At 41.9% G+C, this 20,875-nt stretch overlaps 1 protein-coding gene and 1 non-coding gene across 2 annotated transcripts; both read left to right on the forward strand.

Moving 5' to 3' along the window:
* Positions 1-1,691: 1,691 nt before the first annotated feature.
* Positions 1,692-1,798, forward strand: LOC122734222. Its single transcript, XR_006354028.1, has one exon. It is a non-coding gene; the product is annotated as a U6 spliceosomal RNA (small nuclear RNA).
* An 8,925-nt stretch (positions 1,799-10,723) lies between these two features.
* Positions 10,724-11,356, forward strand: LOC122733989 (lysophosphatidic acid receptor 6-like). The gene has a single exon (XM_043974680.1). It carries the CDS (start codon positions 10,724-10,726, stop codon positions 11,354-11,356), a length of 633 nt encoding a protein of 210 aa, XP_043830615.1.
* The last annotated feature ends 9,519 nt before the right edge of the window (positions 11,357-20,875 follow it).

Raw genomic sequence — 20,875 nt, forward strand, 5'->3', positions numbered from 1 at the left:
TGCCCAGAGTCACACAGCTAGTAAGTGTCAAGTGTCTGAGGCCACATTTGAACTCAGGTCCTCCTGAATCCAGGGCCAGTGCTTTATCCACTGTGCCACCTAGCTGCCCCCAGGAAACACTCTTTTAAGAAAAACAACAGCCTTGGGAGTTAGTGAGTGCAAGTATTATTGGCCCAATTTTATAGGTGGGAAAACTGAGGCTTATGGAAAGTAAATTACTTTCAGTATTTCAAATAAGATCACACAGTTCCAGGTCTGGTGCTCTTCCCACTATAGCTCCCTGCCTCTATCCACCTACATGATGCAATTAAGGGGTACCCCAAGGTCAGAGCTGCTTCAGGCAGCTCAGGACCAGTTTGCAAATGATCATTCCTAAATGTTCAGCATGGGGCATATACACAAGGGAAGTTTGGAGATGTTACAAGTCATGACTTGATCTACTGTTTTGCTGAATTGTCTCGACTTAAGAAGTGATATAGAAAATGTTAATAATGCAAACTAAAGTTAAAAGTGTGCGGTGGGTACTTTTTTTTGGACATTTACCAGCACACCCCTACAAAGTCCCATCATCCTACCAACTGATCACAGGAACTGGAATGATCAACATTAATCTTTCCTGGGCTCCTGTTAAAGAACTCATGAACTCCTTCTAAAGCAGTAATATGTTCACAGGGCTCGGATTTTAGAAATGGTAAGGAAGTTCTCATCAGATGGTAATCAACCATGTTTCATTTCCAAAGATCCTCATATTTAAATATGGCACTCCGAAAGAATGCCCCTAAGAAAAGAACCTCCATTCATGGAATTTCAGACACTAGGGCCCCCAGAAAGGAGCGCTATTTTGAGGCAGGGGTTGTCCCAACACCACTGAAATCAAACCTGTTTCCCTTACTTGTAAGTCTGACTCTTGCCTGCATGTATGGTCTCAAAGTCAAAGGACCTAGGTTTAAAACACAGTATTTTTCACTCTCTGTGTGACATTAGGGATTGTTACATCTACTCTCTGAGTCTCCATTTCTTCATCTGTAAAGTAAGGAGTTAAACTAGGTCAGGAGTTCTTACGCTGAGGGCTGTGAACTTGCCATCTTTTCAATAATTGTATTACAATATAATTGGTTTCCTTTGTAATCTAATTTATTTTATGCATTTAAAAACAGGATTCTGAGGAGGGGTTCATAGGGTCCACCAGACTGCTCAAGGGGCCATGACACACAGCAAAGTAAAGAGCCCCTACATTAAATAAATTCACAGCTCTCAATCTTATGATGTTATGAAATATTTCTGGGCTATGAGCATTTCATCAGAGCCTAAGCAATGTGAAATCTGGGAAAATTAGCTAAAGGAAACCACCAAGTATACAGGCATCCATCTCTTCTTCCTCATCCAAAGGGATATTTTATGTAAAGTAGCATAAAGAGAAAGAGAAGGGGCAAGTCAAGGGAGGGTGCCAAACAAGGCAGACCTTATACATAGGAGGAGTGGGTTGCTACCTACACCTTGTGAAATAAGGAGTAAGTAAAAGCCCTTGCTCCAGATTTTTTTCATTAGCCTGCTACTGGGCCTGAAATGGGCATTGTCAGAGTACCTCTTCTGGGTCCAGTTTCATTTGATCCAACTGATATTTATTATGGATTAAGGTACTAATTTCACAAGGGCATTGTTAGTATTTGCCCTTTACCAGGAAAGTCATCATGCTCGCTTTGGCAGCATATATACTAAAATTGGAATGATACAGAGAAGGTTAGCATGACCTCTGGACAAGGATAACATGCAAATTTGTGAAGCATTCCATATTTTTTGAATGTTGAAATTTATCTTTACAGATGATTGGGAAAAATAAAACTATTAATATTCTCTGGGTCTCACTTTACAGTTCTAAAGCTATGGTTCAATGGCCCCATGACTCTGACTCTGAGACTGAGGAGGAAAATTTAGTGCCTGGGGCCTGGGCCTGGTGCTGGGTCCTGTGCCAGTCTGACTGACTCACTGAACAACAACTGAGTTGAACAAGAAGTGTGAGAGTGTGAGTGTGAGTGAGTGAGTGTGTGTGTGTGTGTGTGTGTTGGGGGGAATGGAGGTCACTTATGCATGCCTGCTTTCTTGTTTTAAGTTCAAATATGAGCTAATAACGGGACATTTGGGTGGCGTGGTAGATAGAGCACCTGGTTTGGGAATCAGAAAGATCTGAGTTCAGATACTTACTAGCTGTGTGACCCTGGGCAAGTCACTTAACTGTGTTTGCTTCAGTTTCCTCATCTGTAAAAAGAGCTGGAGAAAGAAATGGCAAACCACTCCAGTATCTTTGCCAAGAAAACCCCAAATGAGATCATGAAGAGTTAGACACAACTGAACAATGACTGAACAACAACATGGGACAAGAGCATTTCTACATGTCTCAAATGGAACAGACAATGAGGTACAGGGTAATCTCTGTACTGGACATCTGGCAACCAGAAGTAAGATGATTTCTGAGAATATTTGACTAAGCACTAAAACATCAGGTTTGGTCATAAACTTGCTTCCCTCATTCATTCCCTTTTTAAAAAACAAGACTTGTGGTTCCTAGTGAGGAAATTCTTTACAAATGCAGATCAGCACCATCTCCCCAGTGTCTAATCTTAAGAGAGCTGCCTGGAGCATTGACAAGTCAGGTGACTTGCCCAGCATCCCCCAGACAGGATGTGGCAGAAGAGGAGCCTGAACCTATCTTCATGATCCCTGCATCATCTCCTCTATCCAGCACCTGGATAGCAGTACACTGCTACACAGCCTTGTCATTCATTCATTCATTAATTCATTCAACAAACATCTCTTGCACAACTACTATGTGCAATGTCTTGTGCTAGGTCCTAGGAGAAAATAACAATGGCAAATAAGACATATCTTCAGCACTAAAGGAACTTACAGTCTAATACTATAATGAATGGACCCTCCCTCCACCACCCTGGTTTACCGCCTCTCTAGGCCCCTTCAATTTATGTGATTCTATCCAGATCTTTCAGTACATCTTCCATGGAGAACCATCTCCTCCTGCCAATGGACTAGTTCCCCTTATACTTGCTTCACCTGGCCCACTTCCTTTTCTGCTTGTATTTATCCTCAATGATGTCTTTTATTTTGCTTTCTTCCTAAAAGTAGTCACCCTTAGTAACACGCTGCAGGCTTCTCATGCCCACCATGTGTCTCTTTAATGTCCTGGGGCCACCTCACCTGCAATTCTGATTCTTCTCAGACTGTGGTCTCAATCAGTCAATCATCAACCAGTTATTAAGGTCTTGTTATGGTGGTAGGTACTGGGGGTTGGAGAAGAAAATGAAACACTCTATTCCCTCAAGGAGCTTACATCTATTAATGAACGAATGACGAAATGTAGTAAATACTTAGTACTATGAGTCAGGTTGTGCCAAGTGATGGAAACATAAAAAACTCAAGACAACACCTGCTATCAAGGCTCTTACATTCTTAGAGGGTACAGACAGGTAGAACTGGAAAGGGGTGGTCAGAACTGTGCTTTAGGGAAATCATTTTGATAGCTGTGTGGAAGATGGATTGGAGTAGGGAGAGACTTGAGGAAGGAAGACTGTCATTTCAGTCATGGAGAATCACTTGGAGAACACTGGTATTAAGGAGCTGAGCTTTTGCTGAAAAATGAAGAATAGGAATCATTGAAAACTCTAGAAAGTCTCTCAAATGCAATCTACACCATTCTTCTTCTCCTGTTTAATCCTGGGCACAGCTCATTGCCTGTCCAAGATCTACATGCTGATGGACTAAGTCAATGAGCTGCCCAGCCCACTGCCAGAGGCCAGAACCCTGGGCAAGTCACTTAACCCTCATTGCCCTGCAAAACAAACAAACAAACAGAAAGTGGTGAGTGCAGATGAGAGACATGGATCTGTATTAACTGTGTGGTGGGATTTCCCAGGATATAAGGCTGCCTCATTATGATATGCAGGTGATCCTGGGTTCTCAAAGGCTATGCCCATTGGGTGCAAGCTCTGTAAGGGTCCTAGCAAATTGAAGAAGCTACAGGTAGAGACCTGGTGATAGGCTGTGTCTTTTATCTGAAACCCACCCTAACTAGCTAGAGAGGCCCATTATCAGGTTGGTCAAAGGACTGGCTATAGAGTCTAACTAATAATAATAATAACAATGAGGAAGGGGAGGAGAACTATGATTTGCAGAGCACTTTACGTTCATTATTTCATTTGATCCTCACAACAACCTCAGGAGGCAGATACTATTAATATCTTTATTATATAGACGAGGAAGGTGGGGTGCAGAGAAGTTAAATGACCTGTCCAGGGTCTTACTGCTAGTAAGTGTATGAGGTGGGATTCAAACCCAAGTCAAGCACCCTGTCTGCTGTGTGTCTCTCAAGTTTGGAGGGGCTGGTTATGATTGATGGAGAGAGTACCTTTTGGGAGGGTGGGGTGGGGATTAGAACTGTGCTTTCATTGGTATAGGGAATGGGGAAACTCTCTACCAAAATATATCAGCAAGTTTTCTGCAAGTGGTGGTCTTAAAGAGATCCCTGGGGCACTGAGGGGTTAAGGGAAACAGCCAGCAAGTGTCAGAGGCAGGATTTGAACTCAGGTCTTCATGTCTCTGAAACCAAGGCAGTAGCTGGCCTCATATTCCCTATACTGAGAGAACTCCAGCTCCTCAAAGCACTTAGACATTAACAAGTATAAGTTCACCTCTCCAAACTTTATAATCTTGGGGATCTCAAAAAAACACACTATATCAGACTGACATCAATGGCCTCTGCAGGTGACTCACCAGGTACTGATATGGGGATTTTGTGGGTACTTTCGGTTGTTTTTAAACCACTTGAAGCTAAATATTGGATAAATCTTGTAGTAACTGCTCTTTTCTTTCCTTAGATTTCCCTCCTACATTCTCAAGTTATTGATGGCCCCAGGACTGATGTAAGTGTATGACATTTTCTTTATGAAATTCCCAAAGTTCCTTCTTCCCCCAAAGGGATCACAGTGGGGTGCCAAGAGCCTTGAATGTTTCACAATGGCCAGCCTCCAACCCAAGGGGACACACTAGGAAAGGGGGACTGCCCCTAAGGAGAGGAGGGAGAAGGAGCCAGCTGAGATGGTGCTGGCAATCATCTGGACCTGCCAAGAGCCTTCATCTTCACCCCTATGACCTCCAGTAGCTAAGACAGGTATCAGCTAGCTAGTAGGTAGGAGAGCCATGATTTCAATACAGTTCTTCTTAGTATAAATCTATTGTTCTTTCATTGGCACGCTGCCTCTGAAGGAGCTCCCTTCTTTGCCCCTTGCTTCTTCATGGCTAGCCCCCAAGCCACTACTGTTTTCTCTCCACCTTCCTTAACACCATGCTGTCCCAGCTCTGAACACAAACCTAACCTAGCAGTGGGGAATTCCTTGTCTATTGGGGGCCACACACTCATTGGGGAGGGAATGAGTCTGGTCACAGAAGCAGGGAGGCAGCAGGATGAACTTGGAATACTGACCCTGGAGGCAGAGGACTGGAGTTTAAGGCCTGACTCTAGCAGTTACTGCCTGTGTGACCTTAGGGATCATTTTACCTGTCTGGGCCTTACTTTCCTCATCTGTAAAATGAAGGATGACCTCTGAGGTTACTTCCAACTTCAAACCTATGCTCTTATGAAGTTAAAAAAAGCCTCATTTACTTTTTTTGTTTTTGTTTTCACAGGATTTTTAATTCAATTTTTTTCTCTCACCCTCCCTTCTCTCCCTCCTCCCCAAGACAGAAAGTAGTCTGATATAGGTTGTATATGTATAATCACATTAAACATATTTCTATATTAGTCATCTTATGAAAGAAGAATCAGAGCACAACAACAAACAAGAAGGGGAAAAAGTCCAAAAGTAGAAACAGTATGGTTCAATCTACATTCATAATTCACAGTTCTTTTTTCTGGATGTTGAGAACATTTTTTATCACAAGTTCTTTGAAACTGTTGTGGATCACTGCACTGCTGAAAAGAGCCAAGTCTATCCCCATTGTTTGTCACACAATGTTGCTCTCATGTACTTTTTTTTTTCAGGGCAATGAGGGTTAAGTGACTTGCCCAGGGTCACACAGCTAGTAAGTGTCAAGTGTCTGAGGCCGGATTTGAACTCAGATCCTCCTGAATCCAGGGCCGGTGCTTTATCCACTGCGCCACCTAGCTGCCCCTCATTTACTTTTTTTCTTTTTTCTTTTTTTTTGTAGGGCAATGACGGTTAAGTGACTTGCCCAGGGTCACACAGCTAGTAAGGGTCAAGTGTCTGAGGCTGGATTTGAAGTCAGGTCCTCCTGAATCCAGGGCTGGTGCTTTATCTACTGTGCCACCTAGCTGCCCCTCATTTACTTTTGAAAGAGAAATCTCAAATGCTACATTCACACTTAAAATGAAAATGAGTGGATCTAAAACTATTCAATAAATGCAGCAAATTATATCTCAATTCCTGCTGGCATAATGGAATGAGCACTGAATTTGGAGTTGTAGACTGGTCTTCAAGCCTTAAGCTTACTAGCTATATAATTCTGGGCAAGTCATTTAATTTCTTTGAGCCTCAACTCTGTCATCTGTGAAATGGAAATAATCATATTTGTAGTACCTACCTCTCCAGGTTATTATGGGATGCTGTATGTGAAACTTTTTGTAAATTTAAAGCCCTTTAGAAATGTCAGTTCTTCTTATTACATTATGGGAAGAGAAATGAAGAAGGTAGATGAAAGAGAGAGAGAGAAAGGGAGAGAGCCATATACTGAAAAAAATGAGTCAGTGACCCACTCAGAGGCCAGTCTGATGGGTATGTGTGGCATAATCTTAGAGGCTCTAGGAAGGCTCCACTGCCACCCCAAGACACACCCCCCTTCTCCCCTTCTCAGTGGGGCTTTTATTTGCTCACTTGACCCAAAGATGGCAGCTACGCCCCACTCCTATAGCTGGGAAGCCCTTGCTTTATGGGAAGGGTAGGTGAGGATAATTTTTCGACATAACAGGAATGTTTTCCAAGTTAGTGATGTAGTATTACCAATCAATAAATCAATCAGTTGCACTGCATGGAATCTTAGCTGAGAAGAGGGATTGTTTCATTCTTTCTATTTGTAACCCTAGTACCTACCACAAGCACCTGGCACTTAGTAGGTACTTAGTGATTGCTTGATTCAAACAAATCTTTTAAAGTATAATTAGACCACTGGCACAAGGCAGTGAGTGAAAAACTGAAGAAGAGGGGGAATGTTCCCTAAACCCTAACCATATACTACAAAGGTCACTGTGTTCTGTAGTGCTCGACCTCCAAAATGGCCTCATGCTTAACATCTCAGATTTGGCTTTTGCTTCTCTTTCTGAACATCTGGTGTTCATTTCTAGTTAATTGTGGCTCTCATTGACCAGAGGCCAGTGGTGGTGGTGGTGGGTTTCTCTGCCACTTTTGGGGTCTCCAAATGACAAATAATGGGTGTCTACATTTTATGGCTATAAAGCCGAGAAAGGGGGAGGGAAGGGATGTTTGCCTGCAAAATTGGCACTGGAATAGGCTGCCTGAGAACTTGGCCTTGCCGTGTTCCTAGCTGCTAATGAGCGATCTGTGCAAAGAAGGAGAATGGAAAATGTGAGTTTCTTTCCCACTAATGGGAAAAATAAAAGCATTTCAAGATTTTTGCCTTAGGGAGAAGTTCTAAGGTTTGAAGTACTCTGCATGGGATTTAGAGACAAAGTGCCAATAAAGGTCTCTGTTTTACGGGAATGGGTGTTTTTTAAAAGACGGTAAAATTACCTCAAAACAGTAACCCTAGCCGTAATACTGAGCTGAGCAGTAATGCCTTCATTCAGAGCTTGAATAGCAGGGACGAAAAAAGGGAGACACTATGTCTTTTTATTTCTCTACCATTTCACAAAATCAGAGAATCATAGATTTAGAGCTAAGAGGGATCCTTGAGGCTACAGAGTTGAAACATTCCCAACTCCATTTTGCAGATGAGAAACTGAGGCACAGGGAAGTTAAGTGACTTGCCTAGGGTCACGATACCAATCATTCTTGTCTATAAACCTGAGGCAGGATTTGAACTTGGTTTTCTTGACACCAATCCCAGTGCCTCATCCAAGATCATGCTGAGTTCCTCAGAGGCTATTTGAGTGCTGATAGCATAGTCCTTCTCCCCATATCAAGAAGGATTCAGATCTGAGCTACTTAGGTGTAGGACTGACTACCAATAAAAGGGTTGGCTAGTTGGCAATGTTATTTCCTTGCTTTCTGGGAATGACATTTGCACCATGCCTCAATGCTTCAAGGGCTCCATGACCTTATCAGTGTGGCCATTCACTCTCTACCATCTTGAGGTGCAGAGTACAACCTAGCCAAGTCATCATCCTTTTTGACTCTTGTCCATGTCCTATATTCCTTCATAGTAGATCCACCCACTGTGTTGGAAGCCTTTCTTGGGGTCTTGTAATGTTTTATGGATCCCAGTGCAGCAATTGGGCATCCATCAGGAAAGATGGAGGATAGCAACAGGCTGTAGCACACTTTTGATGATGTAAGACCAGAAAAGAAGGTGAGCCAGTGACATAATGAAAGCCAGGGATAATAGATGGTACCATTTTATATAGGACAGAGAGAGGAGTGGGGGGGGGAGGGAGGAAGTTCCAATGGTGGACCCATTGGTGCAAAGTGTCATAAAACAGGATATATACATGGATACACAGAGGAAGCATGGAGGAACCTTTCTTTGAATTAAGTAGTATCCTTTGGCATTCTTCTGTAGTCCTATAAAATCGTAGGATCACAGACCATCAAGGTCATTTCTGCCAAGGAAATGGAGGCTCAGAGAAGTTAATGGACTGGGGCTTTTCCCAGGCATTCAGGTCAAAAGTAGGTTCCCTGACTCCAAGTTTAACGTTCTCCCCATTGTACCCTAATGTCTTCAAGATCTCTTTTGTGAAGCTCCGTTTGACACTCTACCTTCTCACCCAAATTTCAATCTGGTTTAATCTTTCTAAAAGCATTTCTGTGTTTTAGAGGCCTGATTAATCAATAATCACATGGGGAAGACACAGGGCTAAAGGCTGGAGGGAACAAAATACATACATAAAGCAGTCCCTGCTGTCATATTCCATGCAGTGGGGCTGCCACATGTGCCAGTGTATGGAGCTATCACAGCTACTAGGGGAAGGGCTCTCCTGGCTAGAGTCACAAGTTTTGCATTGAGATCTAGGTGAGAACCAGGGTTTCCTCAGGCACTAAAACCCAAAGGACTGAAGCAAGAAAGGGAAGGGAGGGGGAGTGGTGATTCCAAGGCACAGAGCTCAGAAGCAGAGCAGAAGGTAGGGAGTAGGGTGGGAAGCTCCTTACTTGGCTTGTCTGGCTCAGTCTATCCCCTCAAACATCTGCCCTTTAATTGTGTTCTGGCCATTGTTTCCCCTCACCTGCTCTAATGTTTGCTATGGGCCCTCTTTTTTCCTCAGTTAATCAGAGAATATGTGAGAGTAGACATCATCAGTCAAGGAGTTTAGAATAAAGCTAAAGAGCTAAGACATAGGCACAAGAAGGAATAACCAACTATATAGACAGTATACAATGAAGAGACAAAGAATAGGAAGGAGAGATCATAAGAATATAGACTTAAAGTTAGAAGAGACCATCACAATTCCAACCCCCTAATTTTACAGATGAGGAAACTGAGCTAAAGAAAAGTTAAATGACTTCCCCAGAGTCACACAGCTAGTGAGTGTCTGAGGTCAGATTTAGACTCAGGTCTTCCTGACTCCAGGCCCAGTGCTCTATCCACTGTACCACCTAGCTGCATAAGCCATCCCCTCTGTAATAACTCTTACTTTTGGGGGGCAGCTAGGTGGCACAGTGGATAAAGCACTGACCCTGGATTCAGGAGGACCTGAGTTCAAATCCGGCCTCAGACACATGACACTTACTAGCTGTATGACCCTGGGCAAGTCATTTAATTCCCATTGTCCCACCAAAAAACTGATAATTCTCACTTTTAAGAGAATGCTAACCATGCTTCAGTTTTAAGTGGTATACTAGGAAAGGCATCAGTTTGGGAGTCAGAAGGCTTAGATTCAAATCCTGGTTCTGCTCCTTATTATCTGTGTGATCCCAGGCAAGTCTCTTCTCCTCTCTGGGGTTCTGTCTCCTCTGTGCAATGAGAGGGGTCCCTCCCTAAGGTGCTCTCCATCTCAAAATCCTATGCTCCTAGCACCCACTTACAACATTTTCATGCTCCTGTTAATTGCAGCAAACTGGAAGAATCACACCCTTCCTCTAATAAATTCTTGTTCCATGTTGTTCCCTGTTAGGCTCCTCTTCTGTGTGGATACATCGATGCATCCACGTAAGGAGAAAGGGAATTGCTTCTTATTCTGCCCTGCAATTCAATTCATGAGAACCAATATGAACAAAAGTTTCATCTGCATGCAAAAAAAGCATGGAAATGAAACCCAGACATTGCCTTTATCATTGATCGCCACCACAAGGGGTGCATGGTTTCACATGGATACATGGCCTACTCTGAAGGGGAGGGGTTAAGCAAACATATGAAAGATATTACTGTGCGCTAGAGTGTTTAAGAAAGCTGACCAGGCTAAAGTGAAACATACACCTAGGTTTGGGGAAGTCTGTTATTTGATCCATAGACTTACTCTAATTTCTTTCCTGCTTCACATCCTTTTAGGAATCCTTTCTGCTTCCAAGGGTTCACCAAGCGAGATCATATGAAAGATCTCCGACGGTACCTGGTGTTCAAATATATCCAGTATCTTGTCTTGCCGTTTCCCAATGTGGTCATCAGCTTGCTGGGCCTATGTGCTAGTTTGTATGTCACACTGCTCCTGATGTCTCCCAACATTTCCAGGAAATCCACGGTGGTGTTTATTCATAACGTGGCCCAGGCAGACATCCTGGTGGGCTTTAGTGTGTTTGCTATGATCTGCGATACCTCCCAGGGTGAAAGCTCATCATGTTCTTTTCGGACGGCCCTGTGGCAAAACTTCCAGACTGCAAATGCCCACATCAGTTCCCTTTTGCTCAGCTGTGTGAGTCTGGAGGCCTTTCTGATCACCTTCCTTCCAGCTGAGACACGCCACATAAGAACGGTTAGATGGGCTAGGGGGGCTTCTAAGTTCATCTGGATTTCTGTCATTGCTGAGTGTATTCTTTACCAGCTGGACTGCTTAAAGGACCTCAATGTCGTTTCTCTGGGTGCACCCAAGCACACTTCGGTGCTGCTTACCTTCTGCAATGGAGCCGCAGTCCTGTTGAAGTCCTTCGTTTATCCCATTGGTTTACTCTTACGAATCATCAATGTGTATCTCTTTTATAAGATATTCTTCAGCAAGTCACCCTGAAGTGATTCAAAGAGGAAGATGCTCAGTGACTGGGCAGAGGAAGAGAAACATGTATATGGTCTGGAAACTGAGACTTAGAGGAATGTTTAGGGATGTCTGACCCTTGTTACTGGATCTTATTGGGTGTTTACTATGTATTGCTTTATGCCAAAGAACATGTGAAAAGCATGGAGACTGGCAGAAGTTCATAGGCTCCTAGATGTAGAGCTGGAAGGGAACTTGGAGATCAAGTCTGGCCTGCCATTTTATAAAGGAGACAGAGGCACAGAGAGACCCATGTGCTCATGGCCACACAGGTAATATGTGTCAGAACCAGGATTAATCTAGGTCCTCTGACTCCAAATCTCGCTGTATCATGACAGGTGAAATTGATTAAAGCACCTTTTAATCATATAATACCGAATTCTTCATTGATGATCTACTCTGTACAAAGTATGGAACTAGGGGCTGTGAGGGGGATAAAGATAATGAACACTTAGGGCCTGTCCCCAAGAGGCTTACAGTATAGTTAGGGAAATAAGACATGGGCCCATGAAGAGCTAACAGAAAGCGGTGTAAACTAAGAGGAGGTGTCAGAGTAGAGTCACAAGCTACTGATTACCTACACGACCTTGGGTAAGTCACTTCTTCTACGTGGGCCTCTGCAAAATGAGGGAATGGATCCTTTCAGCTCTGACATTCTATGACATCTTGAATGAATGATACAAATGTGATGTGCTACAGACTCTCAAAGGAAGGCTGTAATAGAATTTGTTTCTGGGGTGGGCAGGGAAGGCCTCACTGAGGAGGTTGTGGGATATGAGCCAGGATTTATGGCCAAGCTTGTTACCACCCCCACATACCTCCCCAAACTGCTCTCTTGGCCAAGTACAAGTTGGTTCAGGCATATGTTTATGGATACCTATTGTTCTTTGAGAAGCCCCTGTTAGAGTTTGGGTTCAGGAAAGTGGTTCTCCCTTAATTTCTTCCATCTAACATTTCTGGTGATTAGATTTCAAGGTGATTCAAGTGGGCATACCAGACTGAATCTATATGAAACAAGTATATTATTTGTCCTAAGACATTCTTTTTGTCCCCTTTCTTTATCTATGTAATCAGTAATAATGATAGCTTACATTTTTCTAGAGTTTGAAGGTTTGTAAAGTACTTTTCACACATTATCTCAATTGGTCTTCACAATGGCCCTTCCAGGTAGGAACTGTAGTATGATTGCTACCATTTTATGACAAGGAAACTGAGGCTTAAGTGGCTATCCCATGTCAAAGTCAGGATTCGAACTTGGGTCTTCCTGACTCCAAATCTAACACTGTTTACTACACAATTCTGCCTCCTCTAATGAATGAAGTTATGGAGTAAGAACCTTAGTCCATAGTTGAGGTCTATGGACCTGTCAATGATTGGCTTGTAGAAGGTTCCTGAATAGGAACTTTCCCTTAATGGCCATCTTTCGGTCAACAAATTGAAGTTAAACCCAAGGACATCTGGGGAGCAGGAAATGGAAGCATGAGGAGGCAGGAAGGACTGGACATGTGGCAAAATAAAGAGCTGCACATGTGCTAGTCAGACTAGAAGATTCATAAAATCCTTTCTCTATAGCCATGACCTTATGGGATTGGCCCATAGAGGATCTGGTAGACTGGCAGGCAAAGTTGGTACCTTAGATCAAACTGACTCCTAAGAGTGATGTTTTCTAACTGGTTGGAATTATTTCTTTGCTTCTCTCTCAGATATGGCTCTTTTTAGAGTATAACACACTCTCTGTACTCCTCCTTCCTTTCCCTTCCTCTCCTAGTCCCTATAGAGAATGAGAATAAATGATCAGAACCAGACAAAGTTATTAGACTCAAACTCTATCTGGTGGTATTTTTACTCTTTACAGGTCAAAGGGGGAAACTAGAAATCCCCTTTCAGTCCTCTCCCACCCCCACACTCCATGAAGAGACCAATTGAAATGAAATGGTTCCTTGAAGTGGATTGTAGGCCAGATGACTCTGGTTCTGAGAATGATATCCCCACTTAGCCTCATCAGCATTTCCCTCATTTCTTGAAATGGGGAGTGGCCTTAGAAATGCTTCTCAGTATAAAAGGAGTACTTGGATTGGATTTCAAGAGTGCTGAATTCTCTAGTCCTGGCTCTGCCACTTATTAGCTGTTTGACCTTGGGTAAATCTCTTCTCCTCTATGGGCCTTAGTTTCTCCTTTTTAAAGTATGGGAGTTGAACTGAGTGATTTCTATGGTCCCTTTTAGCTCTAACTTTCTATGATTCTCTATGGATGAAAAGGCTGGTGAGTGGGAGTAGGTGGTAATTTTTATTGCTTCTCTCCAGCATCAGAACAATTCCCTCTGCATCCACTATTGGTACAATGATCACCAACATAGCTGCTGTTGCCAAGAGGGTCTGGGAGGAGAGCCAAGGAAAAGGGAAGTGCCAGGAGGCTCTTCCTGTTCAAAAGAGGAGGATGACTTATGAGACAGAGCCCTAGAAAAAATTGCTAGAGAAGCAGAGGGTCATCCTTTCCAGACCTAAATCATGAGTTGTTTGTCAACTGAGGAGGAGAGTACTTATAACAGCTCCCTTTTCTGCAGTGCTTGGAATTATACAAAGTACTTTCTTTACAACCTCATGATGTAACTAGTATAAGTATCTTCACAAGTGAGGATTGGACTTAATTCGACTTCCAGTTGGGTTAGACTAGATAGCCAAGGAAGTCCCTTTCAAATATCAAATTCAGTGATTCAGAAGTAGCTAGGTGGCCTAGTGGATAGAGCACTGGCCCTGGATTCAGGAGGACCTGAGTTCAAATCCGGGCTCAGACACTTAACACTTACTAGCTGTGTGACACTGGGCAAGTCACTTAACCCCAATTGCCTCACCAAAAAAAATTTGACAAATTCAGTGGTTCTGTGAAGCTAAGTCCCAGAGTGGTCAAGTGATTTGCTCAAGGTAACACGGATAGGAAGCAGACAAGTTGAGATCTGAACCCAAGTCTTCTGTGTCTGAGACCAAGTCCAGTGCCCTTTCTTTTTTTTAATCAATCAATTAATTATTTTCAGTGCCCTTTCTACTTCACTGTGCTGCCTACTTACTGGGTGTCAACTCACTAAAAGACCTAAAAACACTAAACATTGTCCAGGACACACATCCAGCCTCTCTCCATCTAGGAACTTACAATAAAAAGTATCTTCCCTCTGTTAGTTTGTCTGTCTCTCCCTCCTCTCTCCCCACCCCCACCCAGACTTTTTTGGGTCTGGTGTCTTTCTGTCCAAAGACTTTGGTTTTCAATCTATATTTTTGGCTTTCTGAGCATTTGCACTCATTTCAAGGACTTTGCTTGAGCAGTGAGCTTAATAATATGTAGCCTTATGCATAAGTACCTTATGTGATTGTGTAGATGTTGTAATTTCACGAGAGCTGGGAAGGCCCATATCCTCCCTCCGGCTTTACTGCTCAGTATCCATGTGGCTTTGGGTAAGCCACTTTCTGCTGACAGGATTTTAGAGATCATTTGATCCCGCTCTTTCATTTTATAGGTGAAAAAATCGAGGCCTAGAAAAGGGCAGTAACTGACCCAAGGTCATGCAGATAGTAAAGAGAATAACATAGACAGGATTCAAACTTGGGTCACAGGATTCTAGAATCATTGAGGCAGAGCTGGAAGGGTTCTCCAAGATCATCTAATTCAATTCTCTCATCTTCCAGATGAGGATCTAAGAATAAGAAGCCAAAGAGGTTGAATGGCTTGCCAGTGGTCATGCAGACCCCAAAGTAAGCATTCTAGATCATACCGTGATACTTCTGAGAAGCCGAACAATGCCAGACAAACTAGACCAGAAACTAATCCCTCATCAATAGCCACTTCAAGACCTCCAAAACTTGTTATCTCTTGATTCCCTTCTAGATAAGAAATGAGATGGAGAAACTCTGTACACTTTCTGACAGACAGATTTGTAGCAACTGTGCCTCGCACTCTAAAGGAAAATTAAAGTGATCAGAACTAACTTAAATGGGGTTTTTTGCAAGTTCTAGAGCTTTGTCTACATACTTGTAGCCCTCAAACATCAAGGTATTTCCACATGACCAGATGTCTAACTGGTAAGGACTAAGGGTTTTACATTTCATTTGCATGCTAGACACTGTGTGAGCACAGTGTTTCTCTCATTCAAGTTGTTGGTCAACTTACAAAATCTCACCTGCTTGGTTCCCACTGTCCTCCTCCCACAAGCACAATGGAATCCCTACAGTGGTGTGCTGACAAATGTTTAACAACTGATTCTCTAGGGAAAATGTTGGTAGGACACCTTTTTAGGTTTAATCTACATCATGGACATTTTATCCATCACTTTCTTAAATCTAGGCAATCAACAAAACAGTAAATTAAGCCCCGATTTATGGTGTTTACCAATTTCCCAGGTATAAATGCTTACAATGAAAATGTAGCACTCAGCTCTTGTGAGCCAGTTTGAGCTGGTTCTAGCAGACCTGAGTCTTCCAGCAGAAGACTATGTAGGTGCTCACAGAATGACAGAGCTGAAAAAAGATCTAAAAGAGTATAGAAGCCAGTTGGTACCTGAATAAGAATCTCCTCTATGACATTCCCCAAAGTGGGGAATGATCTGATTTCCATTTGAAGCTCTCCAGTGACAAGTGACCTTTAGAGGCATGCCATCCAACTTTTGAATGGATCTCATTCATAGGAAGTTTTCCCTTACTTGGAGCCTAAATCTTCCTCTCTGTATTATTGTGCCAGGGCCAAGAAGAACACAACTAATCCCTCTTCTGTGTAACAGCCCTTCAGGTGTTGGAATCTTACGATCCATCATTTCCCCCTGAATTTCCCTTGTATTCTCATTAAAGTGAGGGGGTGATTTGTCATCGCAATGAATTTTTGAACTCCTGGTCCCTAGGCCTAACCATGACATAAGTTACTAAAACTGGAAGCCTTCCTCCTTCTCAGGAGATCTGGCCCATAGCCAGAATCCCCAGGTTGGAAGAGACGCCCAGATCTGTACCCAAGCAGGAATAATCTCAACAACATCCCCAACAACTGACTGTCTAGCCTCTACTAGATGTGGAAGCTGTCAACTTCATTCCATGGAGCAGATGAGAAAGATCTTGTTAAAAAACCCAACTACATTATTTTAGATACACTAAGTTTCTCCAGAAGAAAAAAAAAAGACATATTTCTACCTGACAAAGACCAAAAGGCAGGATGGGTTTCAATAGAAAAACATAGTCCTAACACTAAAATAGAAACTTAAAATTTGTTGAAAAGATTTTGAAAATGTATAAGAAATCTTAAAGAAATCAGTGTATATTTAAAAATATAATCAACCTCTCCCATGAGGTGTGTAGATAAGTCTGTATTTTCTTTTTTCTTTCCTTTTTTTTTTACAATAAACATTTTTATTTATAGTTTGGGGTTCTAATTTTTATCCCTCTTTCCCTCACTCCCCTCCCCCCTCCCTAAAGCGGCAAGCAATAAGATATGGGTTATACATGTATGATTATGTAAAACATGACCATATTTGTCATTTTGTACAAGAAAACTTGATTAAAAGGAAAAAATGAAAGCAAAAACCAACATGCTTTAGCCTGTTCCATCAATATCAGTCCTTTCTTTGGAGGTGGATAGCATGTTTCATCAATGGTCTTTTGGGATTGTACTAGATCATTGTATTGTTGAGAATAGTTAAGTCATTCACAGTTCTTCATCAAACGATATTGCTGTCTCTCTGTACAATGTTCTCTTGTTTCTTCTCACTTCACTATACATCATTTCATACGTGTCTTTCCAGGCCTTTCTGAAGTCATCCTGCTTGTCATTTCTTACAGCACAATAATATTCCATCACCATCATATACCACAGTTTGTTTAACCGTTCCCCAATTGACGGGCATTCCTTTGATCTCCAGTTCTTAGCCACCACAAAAAGAGCTGCCATAAATACCTTTTTCTCTTTTGGGGGATGTCTTTGGGATAGAAACCTAGTGGTGGTATTGCTGGATCAAAGGGTATGCACAGTTCTCTAGCCCTTTGGGCATAGTTCCAGATTGCTCTCCAGACTGGCTGGATCTTTTCATAACTCCACCAGCAGTGGATTAGCGTCCCAGCTTCCCCACATCTCCTCCAACATCCAATATTTTCTGGTTTTGTTATAGGTGTGAGGTGATACCTCAGAGTTTTATTTGCATTTCTCTGATCAATAGTGACTGAGAGCACTTGTCTGAAAACTGCCTGTTCATATCCTTTAACCATTTATCAATTGGCAAATTACTTGTATGTTTATGAATTTGGTAAGCCTGTATTTTCAAAGGCTCTGCCAGAAAAGTTCAAGCCTCATCAGGTCCTATCCAGATAGAAAAGGGTTTGAGGATAGAACCAGGGATGGGCTGTTGTCGGTGCCAATCTAGCCAAATTTGGAGAGGCTCATCACTAGGTTTGCTTCAGGTTCAGGTTCAGCTCTCAAGGATAATATGCATTTCAGAGGCACCTGTGATTTGTGTTGGGCAGGTCCTTGGCCACACAGAGGATATGACAGATCCATGAAATATTATTTGATAAACATTTTTTTAAAAAATCATGAACTTAAGAAAGACATGAGAGGCAGCTAGGTGGCACAGTGAATAGAGCACCAGCCCTGGAGTCAGGAGGACCTGAGTTCAAATCTGGCCTCAGACACCTAACACTCACTAGTTGTGTGACCCTGGGCAAGTCACTTAACCCCAATCGCCTCACCAATAAAAAAAGAAAAAAAGAGAAAGACATGAAAAGAATAACTTTCCTGGGTCTTGATTTCCTCCCTTGTAAAATGATGGTGTTGAATTAGGTGATCTGGAAGGTCCAATCCCACTCCAAAATCCTTTGATTTTATAATCCTAGAACCAGACTTAGAACTCCTAGGGTTCTTTCCTGGAGTCTTGGAACAATCACTGATTATCATTATGGCCAACTGGCCAGCTGTGCTGCTCCCAAGACAATTTTGAGTCTTTAAAAGATAAGATACAGGGGCAGCTAGGTGGCCCAGTGGATAAAGCACTGGCCCTGGATTCAGGAGGACCTGAGTTAAAATCTGGCCTCAGACACTTAACACTTACTAGCTGTGTGACCCTGGGCAAGTCACTTAACCCTCATTGCCCTGCAAAAACAAAAAACAAAACCAAAACAAAACCAAAACAAACACAAAAAGATAAGATACAGGTCCAGATTCCTTGAGTATGTTAGAAAAATATTCAATACTTGATACCACTGTTGATTTATGATTACTACCTAAATGGGGCAAATCAAGTACTTCTGATATATATTGTCGTCTTATTTATCTGGTTTTGTTGGGGATAACTTAAACTTATGTTTTAAGTATAAAAATTTAGGAAAACTTTAATTGTTTTTGATTGTGGTAATGCTCCGTATATCAAATTTTGGCCCTCACATGATGTAAATCTTTCTAAAATTCATGACATACTTCCTTGCTTTAGTAGACTATGGTTGACTCAGTCTTATCATTACAAATATAAGTGATTGTACTGAACTGTAATACAATGATGCTCTCAGACCATGTTACAGGGATAGAACTATTTACCCACAAACTAAATGGCCCTAGATTGCTGTGATGACCAAATGGTAATTCAACAATCCAATTTAACAAATGTTAATTAAGGGCCTAGTTTGTGCAAGGCATTGTGCTAGGCAATGGAGATATGAAGACAAAGCATGCTGGTCCCTGAACTCAAGGTACTTACATTTTGGGGATGGTGCTGGTACAGAGGTACGTAAATACACAGTAATTGAGGACTGAGAAAGGACTAGCAACTGAAGGAGAGGGGGATGAGGGAAAATTTCATGAAGAAGGTGGCACTTAAGCTAAGTCTAAAAAGTAAAGAAGATAGAGATGAGAAGGAAGTGAATTGAAAGCCCAGAGATGGCTTGTGCAAATACACTGAGGTGAGAGATGAAATATAGAGTGTGGGGAACAGCTCATAGTCCAGTTTGGCTGGAATGTCGAGCAGGTGAAAATCAAGTTGTGGAGGGCCTTAAAAGGCAGGCCAAGAAGTTTGTATTCTATACTAGAAGCAACGGAGAGCCACTAAAGCTTTTATTTGTTTGGCTTTTTTGGAGCAGGGCTATGCCATGGTGCCTTAGGAAGATTATGTTGGCAGTTGTGTGGGAGATGGATTGTTGAGAGGAGAGCCTAGAGTTTGAAAGACCAGTTAGAAAGCTATTACAAATAGTACAGATGAAAAGAAACAAAGGTCTTGTCAGTGGAGTTGTTATTCAGTCATGTCTGACTCTCCATGACTCCATTTGGGGTTTTCTTGGCAAGGATACTGGAGTAGTTTGCCATTTCCTTCTCCAGTTCATTTTACACTTGAGGAAACTGAGGCAGACAGGGTTAAGTGGCAGGGTTCAAATACAAGCAAAGATATGATGGAACTAGCTCAAACTTGCTCAGGAGAGTTGATTGTTAAATATTCAGTATGAACATTTATATTCCAGAAATTACCAAAGGTATAAATCAGGGCTTGAAGATATGTTGTTTTGTTGATTGTATTTTCATATTATATAGTACTTATAGTCTATTGTATAGAATTAAGAAAATGATAGAGAAAATGTTCTTGATTATAATTTAGGGTAGTGATAGTGCTGGAGGATGCCAGGGGAAACTTAGTAATAACCATCCTTTTTTTTTGGTAAGGCAATTGGGGTTAAGTGACTTGCCCAGGGTCACACAGCTAGTAAGTGTTAAGTGTCTGAGGCCGGATTTGAACTCAGGTACTCCTGAATCCAGGGCTGGTGCTTTATCCACTGTACCACCTAGCTGCCCCCATCCTTTTGTTTTTTAAAAAATATTTTAAAAATTTAAATTACATATAAAAACAATTTTAAACATTTTTTGTTTGTTTGCTTGTTTGTTTTTAGTTTTTTTGGTGAGGCAACTGGGGTTAAGTGACTTGCCCAGAGTCACACAGCTAGTAAGTGTCAAGTGTCTGATGTTGGATTTGAACTCAGGTCCTCCTGACTCCATGGCCTGTGCTCTATCCTCTGTGTCACCTCGCTGCCCCTTAATATTCTTTTTAAAAATTTTTGAGTTCTCTCCCTTACTCCCCTCCTCCTTCATTCTAGTAATTTGATATAGATTAAACATGTAGAATCATTCAAAACATATTTCCATATTAGTCACATTGTGAAAGAAAACACAGACCAAAAATTATAAGAAAAATAAAGTTTAAAATAATAACCTTTGATCTATATTTAGACTCCATCAGTTCTTTCTCTGGAAGTGGATAGCATTTTTCATTATGCGCCCTTTGGGATTGTCTTTGATCATTGTATTGATGAGAATAGCCAAATCATTCACAGTTGATCGCTGTAGAATATTGTTGTAATAGTGCACAATGTTCTCCTTGTTCTGCTCACTTTACTTTGCATCAGTTCATGTAAATATTTCCGAGCAATCACCTTTTTCAATAAGCAATACTAATTCAAATATTCCCATTAAGTCCTACTCTGGTATCATGGGCAT

This window comes from Dromiciops gliroides, chromosome X (assembly GCF_019393635.1).
Source record: "Dromiciops gliroides isolate mDroGli1 chromosome X, mDroGli1.pri, whole genome shotgun sequence".
NCBI classification, from domain to species: Eukaryota; Metazoa; Chordata; class Mammalia; order Microbiotheria; family Microbiotheriidae; genus Dromiciops; species Dromiciops gliroides.